This window comes from Heloderma suspectum, chromosome 5 (genome assembly GCF_057233095.1).
Source record: "Heloderma suspectum isolate Gila_16-S chromosome 5, 16-S_ref, whole genome shotgun sequence".
NCBI lineage: Eukaryota > Metazoa > Chordata > Lepidosauria > Squamata > Helodermatidae > Heloderma > Heloderma suspectum.
In genome coordinates, this window is record NC_139462.1 from 131,496,585 (window position 1) to 131,521,276 (window position 24,692).

The 24,692-nt window shown below is 46.3% G+C and overlaps 1 protein-coding gene across 2 annotated transcripts in view; it reads left to right on the forward strand.

The window, feature by feature from the left end:
- The window catches only part of SH2D4A (SH2 domain containing 4A), a 30,165-nt gene extending 10,305 nt beyond the window's left edge, over nucleotides 1-19,860 (forward strand). Inside the window, exons 4-10 of one of the 2 annotated variants that reach the window (XR_014792228.1) lie at nucleotides 7,671-7,751; nucleotides 8,989-9,112; nucleotides 12,677-12,893; nucleotides 14,477-14,607; nucleotides 16,660-16,880; nucleotides 17,996-18,782; nucleotides 18,898-19,751. Coding sequence is in view for 1 of the 2 variants with exons in the window: in XM_084857487.1 (XP_084713613.1) it covers nucleotides 7,671-7,751; nucleotides 8,989-9,112; nucleotides 12,677-12,893; nucleotides 14,477-14,607; nucleotides 16,660-16,880; nucleotides 17,996-18,088 (867 nt within the window). In the remaining variant the exon portion in view is untranslated. Of the gene's footprint in view, nucleotides 1-7,670; nucleotides 7,752-8,988; nucleotides 9,113-12,676; nucleotides 12,894-14,476; nucleotides 14,608-16,659; nucleotides 16,881-17,995 lie in introns of both variants that reach the window. The other variant, XM_084857487.1, reaches the window with a different exon arrangement.
- The last annotated feature ends 4,832 nt before the right edge of the window (nucleotides 19,861-24,692 follow it).

Below are 24,692 nucleotides of genomic sequence, written 5' to 3' on the forward strand. Positions count from 1 at the left end.
GAACCACAACTTGGGGCCAGATGACACATTAGTCATGATCAGATCTCCTAATGTTTTTTGCAACTTAAAAGCTGCCATGTAGACCATTGAACTGTGGGAGTAGGGAGGGTTAACCCTTTCTTTCCTCCTTCTATGCCAGGGGTGGCCCTCCACCTAATTTTAAAAGCCTGCAAGTGATCAAACCTCTAACAAGACTAATTTGTCCCTCCCGTGGTAGACCACTGGGCTGGGGGAAGTGGGTAACAGATTGAGCAGAGAAATGGTGCAGGGGGAGAAGGGTTAATCCCCCCTTGCCCAGGACTACAACCTCAATCCACTTCAGGCCCTCCACAGCTGCTTTTAAGTTGTAAACAAAGATGTTCGGAGATCTAATCTCATATCTCCTGCACTTCAGGTCCTAACGTTAGAATGCAACTAAGGGCCCACCTACACAAGGAATTTATCTTGGTGCTATTGCGCCTCACACACCAGCACGACACATGACGTAACCCCCACTCCGCGTCAACCATGGGCTTTCTTGCCATAAAAACCACATTTTTGCAAAGTTGTTTTGTGTTGGATTTTCCATTCACTGTGCCTTGCCTGCATTTTGGGACTCAGCATGTCATAAGCTACTCTGGGGGGAGTAGGAGTGGCTTTAGCGCTGTTAGGAGGAATGGGAAATTGCATCACCTAAGGGTGGACCCAACAGGAATGGAAGGAGTTAACCCTTCCTGTTAGCTTCACCCTCCACGGACCATCTACGAGGTGTTTTTTTGTGTCTGTTTGTTAAAGCGTACCTCCGCATGATCGCACCTTCCAATAAGCTCAGTGACTTAGACACGTTCTCTCCTTTGTCCTTATTTCTTTGCCTCAAGGGACAACTAGCTGGCATGGATAACTGCTCAGAAGTAAATCACATTTTCTTCAATGAGGCTTACTCCTGAGAAAGTCAGCACATTGCTTTAAAAACAAACTCCACTCACGATTGCATACTCGCACCTGTGGAAGCTTATGAATTCCCCCCCACCCCAGAAAGGATGTCCCCAGACAGAGAGAAGTTATTCCTGCAATGCTGCTTCCCTTCCCCCATCCCCGTGCCTTTCTGATTCTCTCTGTTGTCCTTTGTATTTCTCTGCCTCAAGCTGAAAACGTGCCTATAAACAGCACCTCTTAGCATCAATCTGTGGGGCAACAGTTGAAGAGGGTGGGGAGAGAAGATCTCTTTGCCTTTTCCTGTGGTCTCCTAATTCTCCCACTAACACACAGACATGCCACCCAGAGAGTTTTAGCTGGATGACACCGGGGCTGGGGGCTGCTTCCCAGTGCAGAGCTGATCTCTCAGCGAGCCCTAGGCTGGGTGGTGGAGGTCAGTAGCAGCAACCAGCTCTGTGTTCTGTTGGTTGTGGATGGGTGCTATTTCTAATGTGTGCCGTGGCGCTTTGGGGCTTGGAACAGGCTGGGGTCAGCCTTGGTAGGCCAGAGGGAAGGAGGAAGGAAAGGAATAATGTGGTTTCTCCTGACGTTTGCCCGAGTGACAGGTTTTTCCCCAGGCATGTGCCATGGGAAGAACAAATCTGAAAGGATGAAAAATCGGTTTTAAACGGAATTGCCTCAGGAAGCGTCTCTGTGTAGATGGGCCCTAAGATACAATTAATCACAATCAAATTTATTACTAGAGTGTTAGGAGGATTCAAGCTCACAGTGCCCAAGGGATCATCACTAAAGCACCTCTGATTCAGCCAGCTTTGGCCAAAGGGAGAAAGTACAGGGAGGCCAGCCAGGGAAGCCTCCTCATAGCCCAGAACAGATCCGGGGAAACCCCACAGCCCAAGAAAGGGTTCCGTGTCAGGGTTCCTCACTGGTCAGAGCAACTCACAGACCTGCTCTTGGTGTCTCCAGATAACCTTTCCCTTGCTCCCTCTCTGCCTGAACTTCTCTGCGCCCTCAGCCTAACAGGAGCTGGATCTAACACATAACTGGGGTTGGGAAGGAATTTCCCCCCATGTAATATTGGTAGGGACCTTTCTCATTTCACCAGTGTGCACCTGTAGAAATATTTAAAACAAACCAAAAAGAAACAATCCTGGGTCAGTCTCTGCAAGTTAACATGACATTTAAAAAACTAGTTATAGTTTTAAAAGTAGCTCACCCAGGGTAATGTTGTCTTTTTCTCTGGAAGTAGCACAGATTCCTTTCTCAATTGGTTCCTCTCTGGTTAACGTATCCAGCAAATTACAGTCCTAAAATCCAGGGAAGGAGGAACCAGGTAGAGGAAGGTTCTGTATTCCTCGTGATTAGAACCAGGGGCCTGGCTGTGCACCCTTTCGTCTTCATAACTTGTAACTGGGCCTGGTGTGTTCCTGCGCCAGAAAGAGTGGGGTGAAGCGTTTCATGGCATGGGTCTGGGCGTGATCACCTGCTAGCTGCCGCTGATTCAAATGCCATTAAAGCAGGGGTGGTGGACCTTCCTCCCACATGGGCCAAATTCCTTCGGGGAAAGTGTTTGGGAGCCGTATGCCAGCGGCGGGTGGGGCCAAAGCGGGCAGAACCAAAGCACGCACACCCCATTTGTGAATCCTTCCATGCACACATCCATATACAGTAGGTCAGCCTTCCCCAACCTGGTGCCTGCAGAAGTGTTGGACTGCAACTCCCAGCATTCCCAGTAAGCATGGCCAGCAAGGAGGGCTGAAACAGGCAATACAAGGGAAACACGATGACTTTTGTAAAGGATCTTTATTGTTTTCAGAGCAGTGCAGTGGTGAAGGTGGAGAAGTGTGTCACAGTGCTGTCACAGAGCCCACGGCACTGCTAAAACCACAATTTATATAACACTCTGTTGCTATGGAAACACTGGTGGGAGGTGAAACTGTGTTCCCCCAGCTTGTGATGTGAGAACGGGGATAGTGCAAATAAATGATTTTCCTGTGAATGAGGCTCTGTCAGATGTACGTCCCATGAGTAGTGAGCCTGCTGTGGATGCGCGCTCAGCGCTGTAGAGAAGAGAGCAACTGGTTTTTCTTGTTTCCAGGAAATCTGGTTGTGCAGAGAGCTCATTGGCTGCCCCTTGTGGAAATCATGAAGCCACTTCCCCACCTTCACCAAAGGTGTTTTTTTGAAGTGTAAAAAAAAGAGATTGGCCTTTTAAAAAGCACCAAATAAACATTTGAAAGGACAACATGCCAGATGCTTAGAGAAAAATGGTTTTTGTAAAGTTTATAAAGCAGAAAGCTTGCCCAAGGCACGGGCAGGGGCATAGGGATCCACGCTGGAGTTGGAGCCAGGTCCATGTAGTAGTGACAGACCAAAGACTGGGAAGAACTGCAGCAGAAAAATACACTCCACTCTTGGAGGGAGGTGCATTGATACACATCCTGATCCCTAAATCTGAAGAACAGTGTTCATATCTTGCGAAACTGCTACTTGAGGTCAGTGTGTTCCTTGTGGGAAAAGGCCCTCTTTATCTCTACAACCAGGAGGGTTAGAATTCTTTGAAACTGATAACAGATGCTTTGTTTCCAGTTGGTCTGTTCTAGGCATTTGTTTGATGCGTAGAACAGAATCTACAAATAGGCCCACAACCTCTTTTGCAAGGGTTTCTGTTGGCTCAGTGTTTCATTCCATTCGTCAAACTACATGATACATAGTAGAAAATGACATGAGTGCTTTGGTGCCCATGGAGGTGTTTTTGCCTTTTTTTTTTTTTAGCCCTTGTGTGTGTTTTGGGGTGGGGGGAAGGTTTCAGAAAACAAGAAGGTGGAGGAAAGGTTAAACCTCCCATATCTCCGTGTAGTGGCCCCATTCTGAATCAGGGGCCCACACACTTACCTGTGAGTGAAAAACAAAAAGAGGGTCAGCTATGCAACTGAGACTGAAATGGGGTTCGCCGGCATTTTCCTTGCTTTAGAACAAGGGCAGGAATTCACTCCCTGTCAAGTTTTCACTCAAGTCTCTGAGCAGAACAAGTCTGTTTCTGTGTTAATATTTAATGCAAAGGAATGTTTGTTAAGGAGGCTGGTCAGAAGATCCCACGTGCTGCTAGTCAGGAGAGTAGAAGCCTTCCTGACTGTGCTGATAGAGGCACTTAAGTCAGAATTTGGAGGTCAACCTGTGAAATAAGCCCTGAGGTGAATGTGTCTCAAGTACAAGATGTGTATCAGCTTCTGCAGATTCATTAGGTGGGATTCTGAAATGGTCCTCTATAGTGTTCCTGAATTTTGTTATGGGAAGTTTCCAATTTCAAGCTTAGTCTAAGTGGATTCTAATCCACAAAAAGCTTAAGCCAGAAGAAATATGTTAGCCTTTAAGGTGCCCCAAGACTCTATTGGTTTTGCTGCAACAGGCTAACTTGGTTACCACTCTGGAAATTCTAACATATGGGTCATTGTGCTGCCTCTCATTTTCAAAAATTAAGGCTGTAGTCCTGTAGACAGTCACCTGGGGGGATCTTCATGACAATAGAATAAGAAGCGCGCTGGAGTATAATCCAGATTTTCATGGAATCGGCTTTGGTCTGTCAGGGAGACACCGAGCAAGAAAAGCTGGGTGTAGCGTATCTTTCAAATCTGGTTTCCATGGGTCACATGGCACTTCAAAGGAACATACTGTCATCAACCTGGCACGGGCTGCTCGACCAATGACAGAGGCTTGTTTCCCCACCCCTGTTCAGGCTTCCCCCCTGCTACTACATATTATGAATGGCGAGTAACTAATTCACAATTGCTCCCACCCCCTTTCCCCCCAATATGCGCACGTTTGCATGAAGAAGCCAAAATCCCCGATTCTCCAATGCAGCATCTGAAGGCTCCCTATGAGAGCAACCCCCCATTTCACCCCATCCCAGCAAACTTGCAGAGTTATAACTTAAAACCCCCCTCTCTCCTTCCCTGGGCACTTCTCCCTGCTCACAATGACAGGCTTCTCTGATCCCGAGACCATGGTAGATTGCTACTGCAATTATGCCCTTAACCCTTACTGCAAGCATCACAGAGAAGCGAAGTTATGAGATATCAGAGAAGCGACTTCACACAACATCACAGAAGCTAAGTAACGCAAACATCAAAGAATTGCATAATCATGGAGGCTAGTTACTCCCACTGACGAAAAGGAAATGCAGTGGGATTCTGAAGGCTTGAAAGAGCACTCTAGGGCTTTAATGTGTTGGAAAGGCAGGCTAGTTATTCTGGTTACCCAGGTTACTGAGGGCAGGGCCAGGTGAAAGACACACCCCTAGGAACACCCCAATCATACCGAATTTAAAGCAGAGGGATGGGCACACAGCAATTGAACCACAGGGAAGCCAAATTAAAGAAGAACAATGGACTAAAAGTATTCTGCAAAAATGCAGCTTCTCCACAGGTAAACTTCGGTGTGGCTGCAAAGTGGCCATGAGGTCATGTGTCCCTAATGACTTTAAGCCACAGCAGCAGCAGAGAAAATCTCCCATGTAGACAGGCCCCTGGAACTAAGTCCCATTGAACTCAATGGGGCTTAGTTCTGAATAGACATGTGCAGGATTGCACTGTAAAGTAATCTTAGGATGTGGTCTCAAAGCTCTTCCAGAGCATGATAACTCACCAGAGGTACCAAATTAGAACTCACCTTTGTTGGCAGAGTGAATAATACTTCCACATCTACTACTATCATATTATATCTTATGGATCCTTCTTATGTTTCCTGAGTATAGTAGTTTCTGCTCTTCTATGATTAAGTTCACACTGGAGGGGCTTATTGTACTAGACGTTCATGTTGACTCTCCTGAGTTGACACTGGGACTTTCCGTATGATTTGGCCTTCCCACATGATTTCAGTTATCTAATGTTTACAGTGCAGTGCAGAATACAGCTACACTACAGTCACAAGCATGCCACTCCAGTAACGTAAGAATGGGCCTTCGGGTTCTTGAATAAATAACCTGACTTCCACGTTTGTCCCCTGTCTCCTATGTGATATCGATTGCATGTATGAGATTGCTGAGAAATGCCTTCCTTTTTAAGAATAAGTTTCTACTCTAGCCCACATATTTGTCTCAAGAACCTTTACAAGGTGATATCAATGTTTGATGAAGGGTTTGAGTTCAGAGAGCATTTGGGAAAGATTTTTTTAGGGTGATAGCTGTTTCCCAGACTCGTCTGTCTGTCTGTCTGTCTGTCTCTCCACACCTCCTCATCATTTATCATGGACACCAACTCTTTTGCCACCTATTTACTGCCCACCTAGTGGCTGGGTGCTCACCTGGAGATGCAGCCCTGTCACTTTAAGAACTGCCCCACTGTTCCAAAGGTTTTTTCACCTTCTCCACCTTTCAAAAATAACATAGTCATAATTCCTCCTTTCCCTGTACCATGGTGCAGGAAAATCATCCTACCCAGACATATAACTAGATTTTTTGGGGTGGAGAGGTCATTGTAAGTAATTGCAAAATAGCAAAAGCCTAAATACAAGCTATCTGTCCAAATTAATTTAAGTTAACTGAATTCAATACAAAATTTAAAATGTGCTGGGTGATTTAAAATCATCCCCATCTTTTAGTGCTCACTGGCTAGAGTGCTAAAAGATGGAACAACTTTACTTCTTATCGAATAACTGGGTAGAAAACAGTCTGTACATTTTTCCTTCTGTAAATAAAAGGGTTTCATCACAAAGCTCACCTAGTCCTTGTTGAATGCATCTTTTGATGTGTGTTGCCATCTAGGGCCCACCAGTTGATATATGTGACTGGTTGTTCACAGCTAGAGCTAATTTGGAATCTCTGTTTTCTTTCATTTTTATGAAAGTGAGATGTTCGGAAAGTGGCCCAAAACATTTTTGAAAGTGATTGGGCCTTCACAGCCCCTTCTGCATTGTTTCTCTTGTTTTGTGTGCACTCAGAGGAGTTCAGCATATAAGATGTAATGAAGTATATTCTGTTCTTGGTGAAACTGTTATGATTGGCTTTTGGAGTACCAGAACATTTATCTTTAAAAAAAAAATAATAATAATTTAATTTAATTTAATTTTTTCCCTTTTACTCTGCCCTTCCTCCAAGGAGCTGCAGATGGCATACATGGTTCCCTCCCTCCATTTCACAACAACCTGGTGAGGTAGGTTAGGCTGAGAGATAAGCCCTACTCAGGCATCCACTTGCAACATGTGAGGGCTAAACCAGGGAGGGAACATGGAGTGCGCAGGCAAGCCCCACCCCCAATATCACGGCATGCCCAGCTGCTCTAAGAGATCTTTGTGCTGATGGGTTCATAAGTGCCTTCAGCTGAATGCAGTTATAAAACTCCCCATGTTTGGCAGTCTTGCCTCAGCAGGATTCCCAGTCACAGGCAGGGCTATAAGTGCATTCAGCTGCACATGCGTACAAGTCTAGCACAAACATCTCTTACAGCAGACAGGCCCATAGAGATGTCGGAGGTGGGCTTGCATGCACACCCAGGTCCTCTCCCCAGTTTAGCCCTCACATAGGGCTATTGTGACTGGCCCAAGATCAGCTAGCGAACTTCACAATAGAGTGGAGATTTGAGCGCACGTCTCCTTAGATCAGCACTCTGTCCAATCAGCTACACAACACTGAAGTAAAATATATACCACTTCCTAGCGAACCTGGGTCTGAAAATTCTGGCATGGGTGTAGTAGATTCAAGGTTGTAACTGCGGTGTGAAAAGCTGACAGCCCTGTATTTCCTCTTGGTTGAATTTTAGCCTCCTGTGAGTAAATCAAGAGGTGTAGAGCAGATGCTGGCAGACTGTATCAGTCATTCAAGGAAGTACGGCTTTCAGCAGGTAAGGAAACAATGGGGGTTTCTCTGGCAGCACATTACACCAGTCCTCATGCTTGAGTTCTGGCCTTCCAGAGGCATGAAGCATGGAGATGTGACCTAAAAAGCACATCCTCGAACTCTTACATCGTTGGATCCCTTGAACTTAACTGGCCACCGTGTGAGCTTGCTGTGTCATGTAGGGGCAGGTGGTAAGTGGTGGGTAGAGCCATGGCCGGGTGGGGCTGGGAGGTCTTGACTCTTTCCCTGACATTTCAGTTTTCATGTTGGAAAGCCCCTAAACAAGCTCTAGTTGCTCACAATTAGCATGATGCCTCTATAAACTTTACAGTTGTAATGAAAGTTGAAAATATCATCCCTTACCAAATCCTACATATTTAGGGTGGTTTTATTTGTTTTCAACCCACCTCATTTCAGTGGCCATCAGCAGGTAAAATGGCTTTGTAAACAATGACAGTAATAAACACAATAGAATAAAATAGCTGTTGGGTAGATATACATATCTACATACACTGAAAGTTATCTCTTATTTTACTGAAGCTTCGGCATTAAACTGCAACTCAGGGAAGATCTTCTACGCCGTCTTTGCATTTCTCTTTCAACAAGCTGGACAAAGGGGTTGGCTCATTTATGTGGCTTGCACAGTACTATGTCCTCATGGGGAACAGTTTTTAATATGTGATTAAGGGCTTCTCTACATGGGGCTTTTATTCTTCTATTGAGATTGGTTGCTCATGGAAGTTTGCAGGTCCTTTACATGACGTCATCAACCTCCAGGGTGTCTCCCACACTAAATGACCTTTATCCATTTTTTTTTTAAAGATCAGAGGTAATGAGCTATCAAATTAGTGTGTTGAGTTTCCTCCTGAAAAGAGGAAGTTCTGCAATAAGAGGGGCTAGATTGCAGTGCCATCTAGTAGCTGTATAATGAAACATATGGAACAATGCAGATAAGGAGGAAAAGGGGTGGGGGAAAGAGAAGCACATGTCCAGGTTGCCTGTCATGATCCTGCATTTAAAATGGATGGAGAAAGCCCTGGTAAAGTTGCAGGATTTTAGGCTGGTGTAGAAATGCCCTAAAGCTTTAGTTGAATCATCTAGCAGTGAAATCATTTAAAGCTTGCAGCCCTAATAGGATGAGATGCTAAAAATTGCCCATTAACTCCAAAAGGGAGTGATTAGTAAGGAGGAAGCTGATTGGTACACTAAACAAAACAGCTCACTTTGTGTATATATGATAGAACAAAGAAGTGCAAATGAAAACAGAAGTGGATGAGACCGAAGCACAAGGAGAAGCAGCCCTAAATGACAGCTGTGAGCCAACGCAGAAATCGGACAAGGAAGATCCTCATTGGCTTGAATCTTGTAAGGCACTCTGGGGCTGGATGTTGTATATGACCATGCCTATCAGGGTAAATGTCTGTAATCCTTTTGAATGGGGAGATGTCACATCCATCTTTCTCCTAAGATGAAGCTGTCCTCTAAATGTGTCCACATGTGATGTTTTCAGTGTGGAACCACACCTTGGAAAACCTTGGAGAGGGTGCCATTGCTCAGTGGAAGAGCAATGGGGCAGACACTCCTAGGCTCAATCCCTGGCAGCATCCCTGATTTAAAAAGGATCAGGTACCTGGGAGAGCCATGGCCAGTCAGAGTTGATTAAATTAGGCTAGATGTACCTGTATCTTTTCCCCAGTGGGGTAAAAGCAGCTTTGGGGGGTGATTTTCAGTAGAAAAGGGGCACGAGGAGAAAGGTTTAAAGCAGAGGGCAAATCATCCCTGGCTATTGGCCATGCTGCCTAGGGATGATGGAAATTGGAGTCCAACAACATCTGGAAGGCCACAGGTTCCCTGAGACCCATGGTTTAAGGAGCCCCTCTCCCCTGGTGTCAGTCTGTGCTTCAAATTGCAGCCTTCGCCGCTGCATTGTACAAAAGAGGAGGAAAGGTCTGAGAAAAGAATGACAGAACTACACATAATGAGTAGTTCTACCCCAAATTCCATCTCAGTGCATAAACAAACTAAATTGGATTTAAGCCCATTTAAGAGGCTAAAGCTGCTGAAATCTAAATACTTTAGTTTAACTTGTTTGTTTATCATATAGGCTTTATATAGATACAGAGCAACCCATAGAAGAGATGGAGTTTTTAAGATTCCTGCTCTTAATTTATTTCATTAGCAAATTAGACAAAGACCAGAAACATAAGCATTAAAGTATGAAAAAACCCTTTAATATTGTGTAATTCATACTAGATAGACTTCTGTCACGCTGCATTCCTATTGCTAATCTATGTATTACAAAAGGAATACAAGGGTAGCCTGGTTTTCATCTTGAGAATCTGATCAAAAAAATGATTGGTATGTTACAGCTGCAGGCTTGGCTTGGTTTGGCCAGGCCTTTTCTTTCTTTCTTTCTTTCTTTCTTTCTTTCTTTCTTTCTTTCTTTCTTTCTTTCTTTCTTTCTTTCTCTCTCTCTCTCTCTCTCTTTCTTTCTTTCTTTCTTTCTTTCTTTCTTTCTTTCTTTCTTTCTTTCAGGTTCCCACAGTTGCCCAGCTGCTGTTTTTTCTGTGTCCATTTCCTGAGTTTTGGGAAATTCTATATTAAGGTTGCCTTGGGTTGACTGGAGACAGACAATAGTTTTTAAGGGAATTGAAAATTTTAGAGTTTGTTTGTTGTTTGTTTATTTACCTAATTCTAAATCTTATGCCTTCAAGAACCATTTTCTGTTACCAGGACAGCTAACAAATTCAGATCAAATATTTTTTTTTAAATTCAATATTTTAAAAAACGTACATAAAATTCACAATATTACAGCAGCAAATTTAATTTCCGTTGGTGAACATATACATTTATTTTGTCCCATCACCACCTCTGATCAAATAGGTTTTGCAGGGTTTTGAAACAAATACAAGCCCCCTGCAAATACAAACGTGGGATGAGTGTCCACATGATAAGCAGTGATCCATTTTTCCAACCACCATTGACTCGCGGGGCGGGGCGGGGAGTCTGTCTCCAGCAGCCTTTGCTTCATAGATGGCAGTTTTTTGATTCTTTGAAGAATTTCTCAGCTGTGTCCATCCAATAAGTGGTGGAGACAGATTAACACATCCTTCATATCTCATCATTGCATGCAGATGAGTAACGAAGGGCCTAGACTCAAGATATTGGAATGTTTAAAAAGCCACAACTGTACTGAGCGACATGAGGATTTGCAACAATTTAGGGTGCAGTCCTATTGGGAGAAGAGCAGAGGGGATCATCCCCTCTGTGCTTCAGCTGCCCTGCATTTAGGACTAGGCAGCCAATTTCAGCTGTCTAGCTGTGGGACCTCGGAGTGTGGGAAACAGCAGCTGGACGACACATAGGATGTGTCATACCAGCATTTCCAACTTCCCCGTCCTGATGTGCCCCCAGGAATGCCCTGTTTTTGCCATTCTACACTCCTCTTCTGATCATGGCGTGTGGGGCCATTCCACTCTGCCTATGAGGTTCTTGGAAAACCGACCATGGAGTGCAGGCTCTGAGGTTGTGTCCTGGGAACCGACCTATCCTATGGCCGTCTAGCCGCTAACTAGCGGCCATAGGATTGCGCCCTTAATTACATTTAAGTACTATTTAAAGAACAACCCCCCACGTTCTGGTATCTAAACCTTATGGGACGAAAGGTGGGGAGACAACCACTGTCCCCCTAAAACCCACACTGAGTGGCCCCATCCTGGCTCACAATCTTGGCACATGGCTCCTCATGGCCGACATGTCTCAAATGTCCTGCAAGACGTCTGTCAGAAAGGGGGTACACTCGTTCCCATCCATGCATTCAGTGGATGTACAGAGTAGTCCACAGAGTCACACGGGCTTGCCCACTGCCAGAACTGTCCACCACTGCCCTCCACCCCCGATGCGGCCCTCTCCTCGCATGTAGGAGCTCTCCTTGTGCACATCTCTACGCAGGTGGAGAAACATCCACCAGGGGTTTGTCTATGGATGGAGGAGGTGGCACAGACAGTTCCAGGGGTGGGTGGCCCCAGCCAGTGTGGCCCTGCAACCTCCTCTGCACCTTGCTTGAATGCATGGAGGGGGTCAGGTGCATCATCCCACTAGAGTCCTTGCCCCCTCGAAGCTGTTTAGCCCTGAGAAATGAGGCAGGCCAGCCCCAAGGGGGTTTCCATCCCAGATCCCCCTGACTCACCTAATAGATCAGGGCTGGCATCATGGGTAGGTATAGCTGGGCACCTGCCCATGGCATCATGGGCACCTGCCGAGGGCCCACGCCCCAGCAGGGGCCCAATGACCAGAGCCCCCTGGACTTGCTCCTTCTGTTCATCATTGCAACCTGCTTGTTCGCCTGCCTCGCGCTCTGGATCAGACAGTGGTGCTGGTGAGAAGGAGGAGCAGCAGATGCCACGGCCTACTTGCTCACCTGCTCTCTGCCTGTCAAGCAAGTGGGAGCAATAATAATAATAAGAGCAATAGCAGCTGGTGACAATGGCGGTGAGGAGGCAGACTCAGTGAGGGACAGGGTCCCTGAAGGTGTTTTGCTGAAGGGCCCTCAGGACCTGGAGCTGGCACTGTAATGGATTATTTTGCTAGAAAAACAAATGGGATATTCAATACCACTAGGCCTCTGGTAGCCAGCCTCCAAGCTTCAAAATGAGGGGTCACTCGGAGCAGGGCCTCTGTAGATGACCGTAGGGCCCGTGTGGGCACATCTGGGAGGAGGTTTCCATCAAGCTGCCTTGAGCACCATTTTTGGGTGGAAAGGTAGGATTATAAATCAAATAAATTTTAAAAAATCAGGCAATTAATGTTGCATTCATTTCACTCCTTCTGGGTTTCTCCGTCTTGTGTATATTGAGGTATCAGAACTACTGGAGATGCCTGTGGACCTTGAAAGAAGGACTGGGTACCAACGTTCTTTTCCTATTTCAGTGCAGCGGTCGAAAGCAGCTGATGAAAGGCGACGTTCCCTTGCCAAACATGCCCGAGATGACTACAAGAGGTTGTCCTTGCAAGGCATCCACAAGGGGAAAGCAGCTAGAATTTCTAAGACCTTTAAGATAGGAGACCAAAGACCGCTGCATCCTCCTCCTTTACCCCCCAAGCCTAAGAATCTCACTGCTGGAGCAGCCAATGAGAAAACAGACAGGTCAGTAACCCTGAAGGCTTTGACTGGTGGAGGCTCCGATGTCAGTGGGGTGGTGAGTCTGCTCCAAGTTTCAGTCAGAGCTCTAAAGGAGCTCTCCAAGGTGCTTCCACTAAACCCAAACCAGGGGCACTTTAAAGATGGCTAGTGGGAGTGCGGAACCTTCAACCTGTATGCCAAGTCTGGCCCACTGGAGTGCCCCAGAAGGCCATGCCCCCTTTACTGGCCCCACCCCTTTCTTCTCGCTACCAATGAGCTGGTGGTTTGCAGGGTGTGGTGCAGCTTCTTCCCCATTCTAAAAGGTTGACATGCCTCTCTGAAGGCTCTGCTGCTGGCATTTAAGAGTTTTAAGCTAAAGTATGCTGGGGGGGGTAGTCTAGAGCAAATGCAATGGGACTAACTTAAGTCCCATTCATTTCAGTGGATCGACTGAAAGTATGACCAAATATGGATACAGCCCTTATTTGTAAAGAAAAGAAAAGGTAATGAATATCTTTACAGAGAATGAGAACGTGTATTGTTTAAAGAAACGCATGCACCTTGGGGAACATCTAGGACCAGGAGTGACCATGGTCAGTGTCAAGGGCTCCTTGGAGGCCTCTCTCAGTCTAATCTAGTAGCTAAGTCCAGACACAGACAAAGGGATTCCTTTCAAAGCTTTATTCTTCTTTTACAACTTAACAACTCTACTGTTTGCAACTAGATCTGAGCAGCACAGTACCTATGCCCTAAGTTGGAACAGTTGGTCCCCCTTTGAAAGGGAATTACTGGCAGACCCCTGAATTTAAGGACTAGGGAGAGTCCCTCCCCTTTTCCCTTGGATCCTCTGGGCGCAGCCGTTGTTTGCACGCGAACCGGGCACTACGCCTCCTTTCCGCGCCCCCCATTTGGCGCCGCTCTCTGCGTCGGCGTCGTGCGTCCACCAAGTCTGCTATCCGCGCTCTGTCACTCCCTGGACTGCTATCTAAGCTAGGAATGCTGGTGGGAGGAATCTCCGTCAGCTGTTGGCCCTGGGAAAGAGGAGCATGCTCCTCTCCCAGGAGTGACTGCTCTTCCTCAGAATCAGAACTACTCTGGGATTCTATGGGCTCAGTGTCCACCCTGACAGTCAGCATGGCTGAGCCCCTGCCTCTGCCCATCTCCACTGCCAACCCCTGAATGCCCTTGGACGGAGTTCTGCCCCTCCTGGCCATCAGGGCCTATCAGCCCCACCTCAGCAAGCAAGCAAGCAAGCTGTGAAAGGAGCAAGAAGGAGGGGCAGGAGCCTTGGCTTGCTTCCCACACCCTCTTCTCTCCCTTTGTGTGGCCCTGCAGATCGGGCCGAAGAGAAGAGGGCCAGCCAGGGGCTGGTGGTGAGAGCAGCAAGGGGGAGCTGGGCGTGCTCAGAGAGGAGGGCTTGCCAAGGGCATCTGGCCGAGAGCCCTTCCCACCCGGAGCCGGCACTGCTGCGCATGGACTGAAGCGTTAGGGTGTTCTTATGCAAGTTGCCAATCAGTGTTAAGTAGCTCCTCTTTGCATTAGCCCTGAACTTAAATCCAGGGCAACTTTGAAAAATTGCAAACCATCCATTCGTTTTGCCATGACAGAAAGCAGACAGTACAAAGAACGGTCTCCAGTTCGACTCGGGAGAGTATCATTCAGTGGTTCAAGGAAGAGCAGTTTCACCTTCGAGCTGGGTTTGAGAAATCAATGGACAGAGTGGCACCTTGGTTCCATGGTGAGTACATTCCCTTTCCAAGGGCGAGGGAACCCAAGCTGAGAGGCACTGCAGGATGGGGCATTTGTAGGTCTTTTCGCATACGCACGCACGCACACTTTCTTAACCTTATGCCTTCATTTCCTCCCCTCTCTTTGGGTTTTGTTGTCCGTGCCTCTGTTGTCTGTCCCACTGCTGAAATCTGGACTGTAAGCTCCTTAGGGCTGGTGCTTGTCTATTTCACTGATGTTGCTCTGTAAACTAAGTGCCACTTCAATGATGGTGTGGTATAACTTCCAGATGGCCTCTGTGAACTATTTGCATCCTTAGCTGAGGATTCGTCTAAATGAGCAACTTTCATGGCCTCATTTGGGAGATATCTGTTTAAGAGATTACCCTTTTGGATCTCTTCTGCTTCAGAAGTCTTCCAGCTTCAGATTATTTATTACTTCAGATTATTATTTATTACTTTTATTTAATAGATACAGAGTTCATTTTTCAGGGTAAAAATCCTCACAAAGCAGATTACAGTATACTTTAAAATATAAAATAAATAATTAAATAGTAAAAATAAATATTCAATAAACAAATAATTAAAATAACAAAAAAGACAGAAGCAACAAAATCTTTAGTTTAAAAAACAGTGCACTGAAATTAACTAATTGCAGACTGGAATAAATAAGTCTTTAAAATCCTTCTAAAGGACAGCAAAGAGGGAGCCATATGCACTTTCCAGGGCAGGGTATTCCAGAGATGTGGGGCCACCACAAGAAAGGCTCTATCCTGGTTCTCGCCAACCTTGCCACTCTCACTCTTGGACCAAAGAGCAGAGCCTCAGATCATGTGTGGGTTTGTATGGGTGCAGGCAGTCCTTCAGATAACCCAGTCCCAAACCATTTAGGGCTTTAAAAACAAATACCAGCACCTTAAATTGGGCCTGGAAATAAATAGTCAGCCAATATAGTTGGCATAAAATAGGTTACCATGATCCAAACGCCTAGCCCCTACAAGTGTTCCAGTTGGTGCATTCTGCACCAGTTCTGTTTTCTGGACCATCTTCAAGGGCAGCCCCTTGTAAAGTCATTACAGTGATCAAGAATGGACATAACCAGAGCATGTGTTGCTAAGGGAAGGTCAGCCTTCTCTTGATAAGGCTGCAACTAGCAAATCAGCCAAAGCTGGTAAAAAGCTCTCCAGGCTACCAATGCCACCTGCAGCTCCATGGTGCCTAGTCTAGGAGAACTCCCAAACTGTGTACCTGGCTCTTTACAGGAAACAGAGTCCCATGAACAGTCAGTTGCACAAAACCTCCATAAAAATCAGCAGATTTCCCTTCCCACAACATTTCCATCTTATATTGGATTAAGCTTCAACCTTTTAGCCTTCATCCACTCCAAAACTGCCTCCAGGCACCTGTTCAGGGTTTCCACCACCTCCTTAGGATTAGAAGATCTAAGAATTCTGGGCCAGGTCTTGGACAGATAAAAAATTATTAAAGAGTAGGCATGTGTCTAACTTCACCACATTGGAGATGAGAGCACGTTGCTGTCTGTCTTGTTCTGGAAACTGTGAGGGTCCAACCCCTATTATATGTCAAACATATTTGTTAACAGTCGTTTTTCTGTGGAGTAAAAATAATGCAGGTATATTGATGTATATAATTTTGACCTGCGATCCTATCTAGCAGCAGCCTTCCCATAACTCAGTGCCCTCCAGATGTGCTGGACTGCAGCTCCAATTACCCCCAGTGATGGTCATGATCATGGAGGATGATGGCAGTTGTCGCCCAACTTATCTGGAGGGGGCTCCAGATCAGGGAAGGCTGCTAACAGTGTTTAGTGAGACCACTAAGGGAGTATTTAGACAGCGGGTGCAGCTGTCAATGGCATCAAGATGATTTAGTGTTAAGTAGGAAAAGTGGTTAGATGGATGAGATTGTAGGGGAATCCGATTATTGGAAAGGTTGAGGGCTGGTCTGCTCTATTTGAGAAGATCTAAGTGAATGTTTTTCACATACAAGAAGCCAACAGGTGTTTTTCTCTTGTTTAGATCTTGCCTTTGTCTTTGGAACAGGTATTTTAACCACTAAGAAAGCAGAAGAGCTCCTAAGTGATTTGGCACCTGGTAGCTTTCTGATCCGGGTCAGCGAAAAGATCAAAGGCTACGTCCTCTCATATTTGTCAGCAGAGGGCTGCAAACACTTCCTGATAGATGCTTCTGGGGATTCCTACAGCTTCCTTGGTGTGGACCAGCTGCAGCATTCAACGTTGGCTGACCTGGTCGATTACCACAAGGTGGGTCTCTCCCAATGCTTGTCTTTTTTCAGTTCATTCCATGAGTTTGCTAAAGCTTTCTAATGCATGAAAGGTTCTTTCTACAGGGGTTAATGCAAGGGTGGAATGAAAGGGCAAAGACTGATGTAACATTTTAAAGCAGTCGGGCCAGTTTGAAAGCATCCTCCTCGCTGCTTTCAAAACAAATACTCCCTTTTCTGTCCTAGGGCTGCAGGGCCAGCTTCAGTTTAGAAGGGCAAAATGTGGCTGTGGGTATACCTGACAGTGGCAGCAGAGAAGTTGCCAACTATTTTAATTTTCCCACAGTGCCCAGGAGTGACACTACATCGGGTGATCTGGGGGCATTGTGGAAAAATCAAAATGGCTGGCAGCTTGTCAACCACTGCCAATGCATCTGCAGCCAAATGACCAAACAAGTGGCCCAAAGGACAACACCCTGGAGCCTGACAAGACCCCAAGGATGCCAGTTGCTGTCACCTGCACTGCAGGGCGAGCTCTCCAAAGGAATTTTTCAAGTTCTGTGTGGTCATTTTTAATTGGGGACAGGGTGGCTGTGGAGGGTATTGATTGGCCAGCACTTGTGATGTCATAAAATATCCCCCCCATATTCCCTAGAGCAGTTTTGCAACTGTTTTTTCAACTGTTTATGATTCTTTTTTTTATTTTTATGTTGATTATTTTTTTTTTGCAAGGTGTAGGATGGAAATATAAAGAAAACAATATACATGGTTACACTTGTTAAAAAATACCAAAAAGAGGGCAGGGTGGGGTGGCGGGAGAGACAGACAGACCTTCTGAAATACAGTGTGAAGGGCAACAAGGTGGATAGTTAACCTAGCATTTGCTGGAATGTACATGCAATTCAAGGTGCAAAGCTGGGGTCAAATTCAATGGGCAAAGGGCCTGCCATGAACGCTCTTAAAATCTTTTAGCTGTCTTTACACTAAACTGTACTGGCTAATGTATGCTTAGCTACCTTACTGGCTTTCGATCTCCATCTTCAGTTAAACTGATCCATCATCAGTAAGAAATAAACTGCTAATTTTGGCAGGTTTTAGGTCTCTGAAACATGAATGTAGAAGGATTATTATCTGTAATGCTTTTCTTCCTATTAGGAGGAACCTATCACATCTTTGGGGAAGGAACTTCTGCATTACCCCTGTGGCCAGAAAGGCCAGGAACTTGATTACCTAGATCTTTTTGAGTGAGACCTGAAATTTCCATCCCTTACTATGTGGAGTTACTTTTCTTGATTGGACAGATGTGGTTCTTATGAAAGAAGCAGAGCCAACACCCTTCAGTTACATTACAGTAGCCTCTTAAAATTGCAAAGTTACGATGCAAGTACATTTGATAATCAAGAAGTAAAATGCTAGCAGCTATGGACCTAGAAGTGCCAACAAGATGCAAAGGAACAGGAAGCAAAATCCTTAAGAAAACAGCAAAAGAATGAAGCCCTTGTGAAACACAATTACAGCATTAAACTTTCCATAGACATCTTTGTTCAGGCTGAATCCCGCCCTGGTGTATTGCTTCTGAATGAGCTGACATGGAGGATTTCCAAAGTATAATTCACATTTCCTCAAAATACTTGAAAGGGCTGCATTATTTGGGAAAGTCCCCAGTGCAAAAGCAGTTAGGGCTGTCTTCATAACATTTACTCCTGCAAGATGGTGGGCCCTCTCAGGCCCGTAGCCAGCCTAACTGGTGTGTGTGTGTGTGTGGGGGGGGAGTTCATCTGGTTTGTGGACCTTTTAAAGACAAAATTGTAAACTGTTTTTTAATTATTTGTTTGTAAAAAAAAAATTAGGGAGGCAGAGAAAATTTAGTGGTGGCCAGCCCCCCCAGCTACAGGCCCTGGCCATCTCTGTTCCCCTGAGCCAATGTAAGCAAGACCTTAGAGCAGCAGTGGGCAACTTGTGGCCCTCCAGATGTTTTAGCCCACAATTCCCACCAGCCCTCACCACTAGCTGTGCTGGCTAGGACAGATGGGAGGTGTAGCCCAAAACATCTGGAGGGCCATAAGTTGCCTACCCCTGCCTCACAGTGTTAAGGCTATTGCATCGTACCTTCCAACTGTCCTAATTTTCCAGGGACAGTCCCTGTTTTCTGGCAAGAGTCCCTGGTTTGTCCCAGTGTTGCCTTTTGGGGAGTTGCTGGGAATGCCTTTAAAAATAGTTAGTGGGCATACATGTGCACAGGAGTGCTTCATCTTTCAGCCCATTGGCCCAGGACTCTCAAGGTTAAATCTCTGTGGATTGGGAGGGAGTGGTAGCTGCATAAATACCTGTCCGCATGCATATACATTTGTGTGCGTGGGCACAACATGCCGCTGTGCTGCTTTTTCCTTTCATCGCTCCACAGACTGCCTATCCGGTTTCCCAACTTCGGAAGCTATTCCAGAGGACAGACTGTTGCAGAGTAAATGATCAGCATGCAAAGTGTTAATGTGTGGTGGTAGGGATCCCAAGCACTGATCCTCAGTATGGAAACAGAGATGTTACAAGTACAAAAAAGTGTTGCTATTTTCCTCTGAAAAACATTGGAGGGTATGTGGTACGCTTCGGATCAAGTCCTCTCCCTGTAAAAGCACAGAACACATCCATTGCCTGAATCCTGCTTTAATTGTGCTTTACTTCCTCATTTCACTACTGAGTGAGTAATCGTCTCAACTGGAAACAACAGGAAAGCGTCAATTTGCCCAAATCAAGACACATTGGCTGAAATGTTAAGGAGACCATTGACCTTCTACATGCAGAGTCTGGACAAGCTCCAAGTATCCCTTGTACTTCCTGGTGCTTTTTTTAAAATAATCAGTATTATCTAATTATTCGTACATCAGGGCATGTCAGGAAAATATACGTATATTTTCATCTGTGTCTGTATTTAACCAATGCTCCATTTTAGGGCTGGAAGTTGATATGCATACATTTTCCAAAGTTTCAGCATGTAATGGTAAAGAAAAACAAACGGAGAGAGCAAATATTGATGTCAAAACCATTGCCTGTTAACATAATGGGCAGAGCAATCCTCTGCTCTGTTTATGCTGGTGGAGGGAGGCAGGGAGAGATGTCACCTCTATGCTGGCAGAATTGCAGTATCCTACAGTCAGGGCCAGAAATATTGGAACAAGGATAACTGGGCAGTTGGCCTCTGTACACCACCACATTGAAGTTGAAAGGAAACACACCCAGATGGGAGCGAAGTCAGGACTTTCAACTGTAATTCAAGGGGTTTGACAAAAGTGGGGCACTAATCATCCAGGAAGTACAGCCAGTGGCATACACACACACCCATCATTGGTGGCTCATAAGTAATGGAACGAATGGCTGACAAGCAGCTGCATGGCCAGGTGTGGCCTATTTCCTGGGTACCCCATGACCAATCAAGCAGATAAAAGGCCTGGAGGTGGTTCTGAGTGTTACATTTGCATTTGGTAGCTGTTCACTGGAACTCCCAACATGAGGTCCAAACAGTGAGTGAAGGAGGCCATCATTAGGCTGAGGAAACAACATAAACCCATGGGAGAGATAGCAAAAACAGTGGGAGTGGCCAACACAGCAGTTTGGAACATCCTGAAAAAGAAGGAATTAAGTGGCAAGCTCAGCAACAGCAAAAGGCCTGGAAGACCACGGAAGACAACTACAGTGGATGACCACAGAATTCTGCTCATGGTGAAGAGGAACCCTTTCACAACATCTAGCCCGGTCAAGACCGCCCTTGAGGAGGTAGGCATGTCATTGTCAACATCTACAGTCAAGAGACGGCTTTATGAATGTAAATACAGAGGCTTCACAACAAGGTGCAAACCACTGGTAATGCTCAAGAACAGACAGGCCAGATTAGCCTTTGCCAGCAAACACCTCAAAAAGCCTGCCCAGTTCTGGAATAAGATTCTTTGGACTGATGAAACCAAGATTAACTTGTACCAGAATGATGGGAAGAGAAAAGTATGGAGGAGGAAAGGAAAAGCTCACGATCCAAAGCACACCACATCATCTGTCAAACATGGTGAAGGCAGTGTTACGGCATGGGCATGTATGGCTGCCAATGGAACCGGGTCACTGGTGTTTACTGATGACGTGACTGCTGATAAAAGCAGCAGGATGAATTCCGAAGTGTATAGGGCTATACTTTCTGCTCAGATTCAGCTGAATGCTGCCAAACTGATAGGACGCCGCTTAATATTGCAGATGGATAATGACCCAAAACATACAGCAAAAGCTCCCCAAGAGTTTCTCAAGGCAAAAAAGTGAGATGTTCTTCAATGGCCAAGTCAGTCACCTGATCTCCACCCAATAGAGCATGCTTCTCACTTACTGAAGACAAGACTGAAGGCAGAAAGACCCACAAACAAGCAGCAGCTGAAGGCAGCTGCAGTAAAGGCCTGGCAAAGCATCTCGAGGGAGGAAACTCAGCATTGGGTCATGTCCATGGGTTCCAGACTTCAGGCAGTCATTGACTGCAAAGGATTTTCATCCAGGTATTAAAGGCGACCCTTAAGTTTGAAATGATGTTGGTTTGTTCCATTACTTATAAGCCACCAACGATGGGGGTGTGTGCATGCCACTGGCTGTCCTTCCTGAATGGTTAGTGCTCCACTTTTGTCACACCCCTTGAATTACAGCTGGAAGTCCTGACTTCGCTCCCATCTGGGTGTGTTTCCTTTCAACTTCATTGTGGGGAAAACACAATGATCAGAAAATCCCCAAATGTCGCAAAAATGGCAGCCCCCCTGCCCCAGAAACATCACCAGAGCCCACCATACGGGCTGTGAGGGTGACAATGCCTATACATCATCAACACACACATGGAGCCAGTGGTCTCAGATTGACAAGGAGATGCCCCCAACACCAACCAGTATCACCACAAACACAGCACATCCAGCAGAGCCGTAGCAGCCCCACTTGATTAAAGGATCAAAGTCTCCAGGCCTCCCTGCAGGTAGCAGTTCAATTTTTGTTATACCAGTACTACTCACAAGCACCAAAACTACACCAATACTACTCACAAGCACCATTTTTTGATCACAATACACAAAGGGGAGGGAAGAGGCCAGACAACTACATAACTCCCATGGCAGGACACCTGCAGAGAGGACACACAGCCCTCCTGGTACATGGATTCAAGACCCACTGAGGAAGGGGAAAAACACTTTTGCCAAGCATCCAAAAGGAGGAGCCGGGACAGGCATAAGGGGAGTCACAGCCACACACTGACGGGAGTAAACTGCAGGGCCCCATTGACACGGAGACAGTTTCTCAGGCAATGCCATTTAAATCCAGCTTTTCATTAAATTGGGTTTGCTCCACAGCAAACGCAGCCAGTCAGGAGGTTTAATTTTTTTTAAAAAACCACTGCTTTCATGGGGCAAATGTCACCTGAAGCCGCGTTAGTTGGGGGGGGGGAGTCCTGCGACTAGAACGGAACATCAATGAACATCAATGACTGCGTAGTTGTGGGGCAGTGAATGAGCAGAGGCTTGTCTCCGCCCCCCCCCCCACTCAGTGAAGTGCAGTGGAGGACGAGTTACTTCGAAGTAGACATGTTAAGCCAACATCTCCATGTCCACCCTTCCTCAGCGGGACTAAGGGTCACTTTTTAAACTCATTCACTGCTCCAGGGATTTAAAAAAGAGCGGGGAAAGGACTCTCCCGACCCCTCTCTAGGCTCGTACTCTAAGTAAAGGGCAATTGAAGGCAATGAGTTCCTCCCAAGTAGACATGTTTAGCCCACTTCTCCCATGTCCACCCTTTCATGTTGGAACTTTCCCTTCCACCAATCAGGCTGCTCCTCACAGCCCACACTGAGGGCAGTTGAGGTCACATGGTCCCCCAAACTGCACTGAAATCGCTGCGATGGGAAAAACGAGTTTGCAATAAAGCAGTTTTTATAGCATGGTAAACCGTGCTTAGAGCCTCGTGTGGCGCAGAGTGGTAGGTGGCAGTATTGCAACTGCAACTCTCCCCACGACCTGAGTTTGATCCCAGCGGAAGCTGGGTCCCAGGTAGCCAGCTCAGGTTGACTCAGCCTTCCATCCTTACGAGGTCGGTAAAATGAGTACCCAGCTTGCTGGGGGAAAGGTAGTCGCGACTGGGGAAGACAATGGCAAACCACCCCGCTATAGTCTGCCTCTGCCATGAAAACGCCAGCAAAAGTGGCGTCCCTCTAGGAGCCAGCAATGACTTGGTGTTTGCTATGGAGGAACCTTTCCTGAACTGTGCTTGCTATGGAGAGGGATGTGTGTCATGTGCCACAATCATCTTGAGGATGCAGTAGAACCAGAGTAAATGCCCCACATAGATGGGGCCCAGTAGCTCAACAGAGCATGGGGACAGGAAGCAGGAGAAGCAAGAACAAACCGTTCGAGGGGCAAGGGGAAAATGGCCCCTTTCACCTTTTGCATGCCTGGCCAGCAACAGCCATGTTAGAGGCAGAAGAGCGGGAACTCAAGCTCCTGGGACTCAACCACAGTGTAGTTTCCTAACCATTCAGCCACTGTAGTAGATAGGAATTAGGCATTTGTCTTTCCTCGCGCAGACTCAGCCATGCCACGAACACAGGAGGAGCGCTGCAGAAGGAGCCTTGGTCTTGTAGAACGGTCCGTGTTTTACACCCAGGCACAGCTAGGTTGGTCAGCTGGAGGGCTGCATGGCCCAACTAGCTCATTTGGCCAACCTACCCTCCAGCAACCCATGTGACCAATTTTGCCCAGTAGGCCTGCCCTGCCAGGTCACATCCCAGCAGGCCTCACCATCTTTCCCGCTTGGTTTCTGTGGCTGATGACCCACACCAAGAGAATGACAGGAAGAGTGTGAGCCTGCTGATTCTCTCCCCTTTTCGTACCACTGATGATGGTGTCTTTCTGGGGGGCATGTTTCCACGAGCAATTTATCCCAAGCTGGCTGCATTTGGAGGTCATTAGGGATACATGACATTGAGGCCATTCCCGCAGCCACCCTGGAGCTTATCGTGGAAAAACGGGACTTCCGGAGACTGTTTATAGTCTGATTCTTTTCATTAAATCGGGTTCTGTGCAGTATAGTTGTTGTGTGCCCTAACCCCTACATTTACCTCCAGTATGCTAGCCCTGCCCATGGCCTTTTACCATGACCCTGATCAAGGGGTGTTTCCCATCCCTTTGTTTCCCATCCCTGCATTTCCCAGCATAAACATATGTGTGACTACGCAGAAGTAACTCCAATTGTGGTCAATAAGGCTTGTCCCCTGAATGGGCACTTCAGAATTTACAGAGATGCCCCTAGATTTAAATAGCACATTTTAAAGCACTAATTCCCTAAAGGCTGTAAAGCACGATCGCAATGCTTTGATTCTCAGTTGTTTGGTTTATTGCCATTTGGAAGTAACTACTTCGTACCTTTGACCTGCAATCCTACATAGCATCAGCTTGGAAGGGGGCTGGTTTCCCATCCCTTTGTTTCCCGTTCTTGTCTTTCCCAGTTCAAACATATGTGTGTCTACTCAGAAGTAACTCCCATTGCAGTCAATGAGGCTTGTTCCTGAAACGCGCACTCCTGAAGTTACTGAGATTCCCATGAATCGAAATAATGCATTTAAGAGCCTTAATGTCAAAGCTTTGAAGCTTCAATTGATCGCAGCAGGGCAGGGAGAACATTGTGTTCCTGTACTGATGGTTGTTTTAAGGAAGGAAGTAATGGGGTGGGGAGTGATCTGTGATCCTGCGCTGCATCGGGTTAGAAAGGGGGCTGGTTCCCCATCCCTTTGTTTCCTGTCCCCGTCTTTCCCAGTACAAACATATACATTGTGTCTACTCAGCTTCAGCAGCTTCAA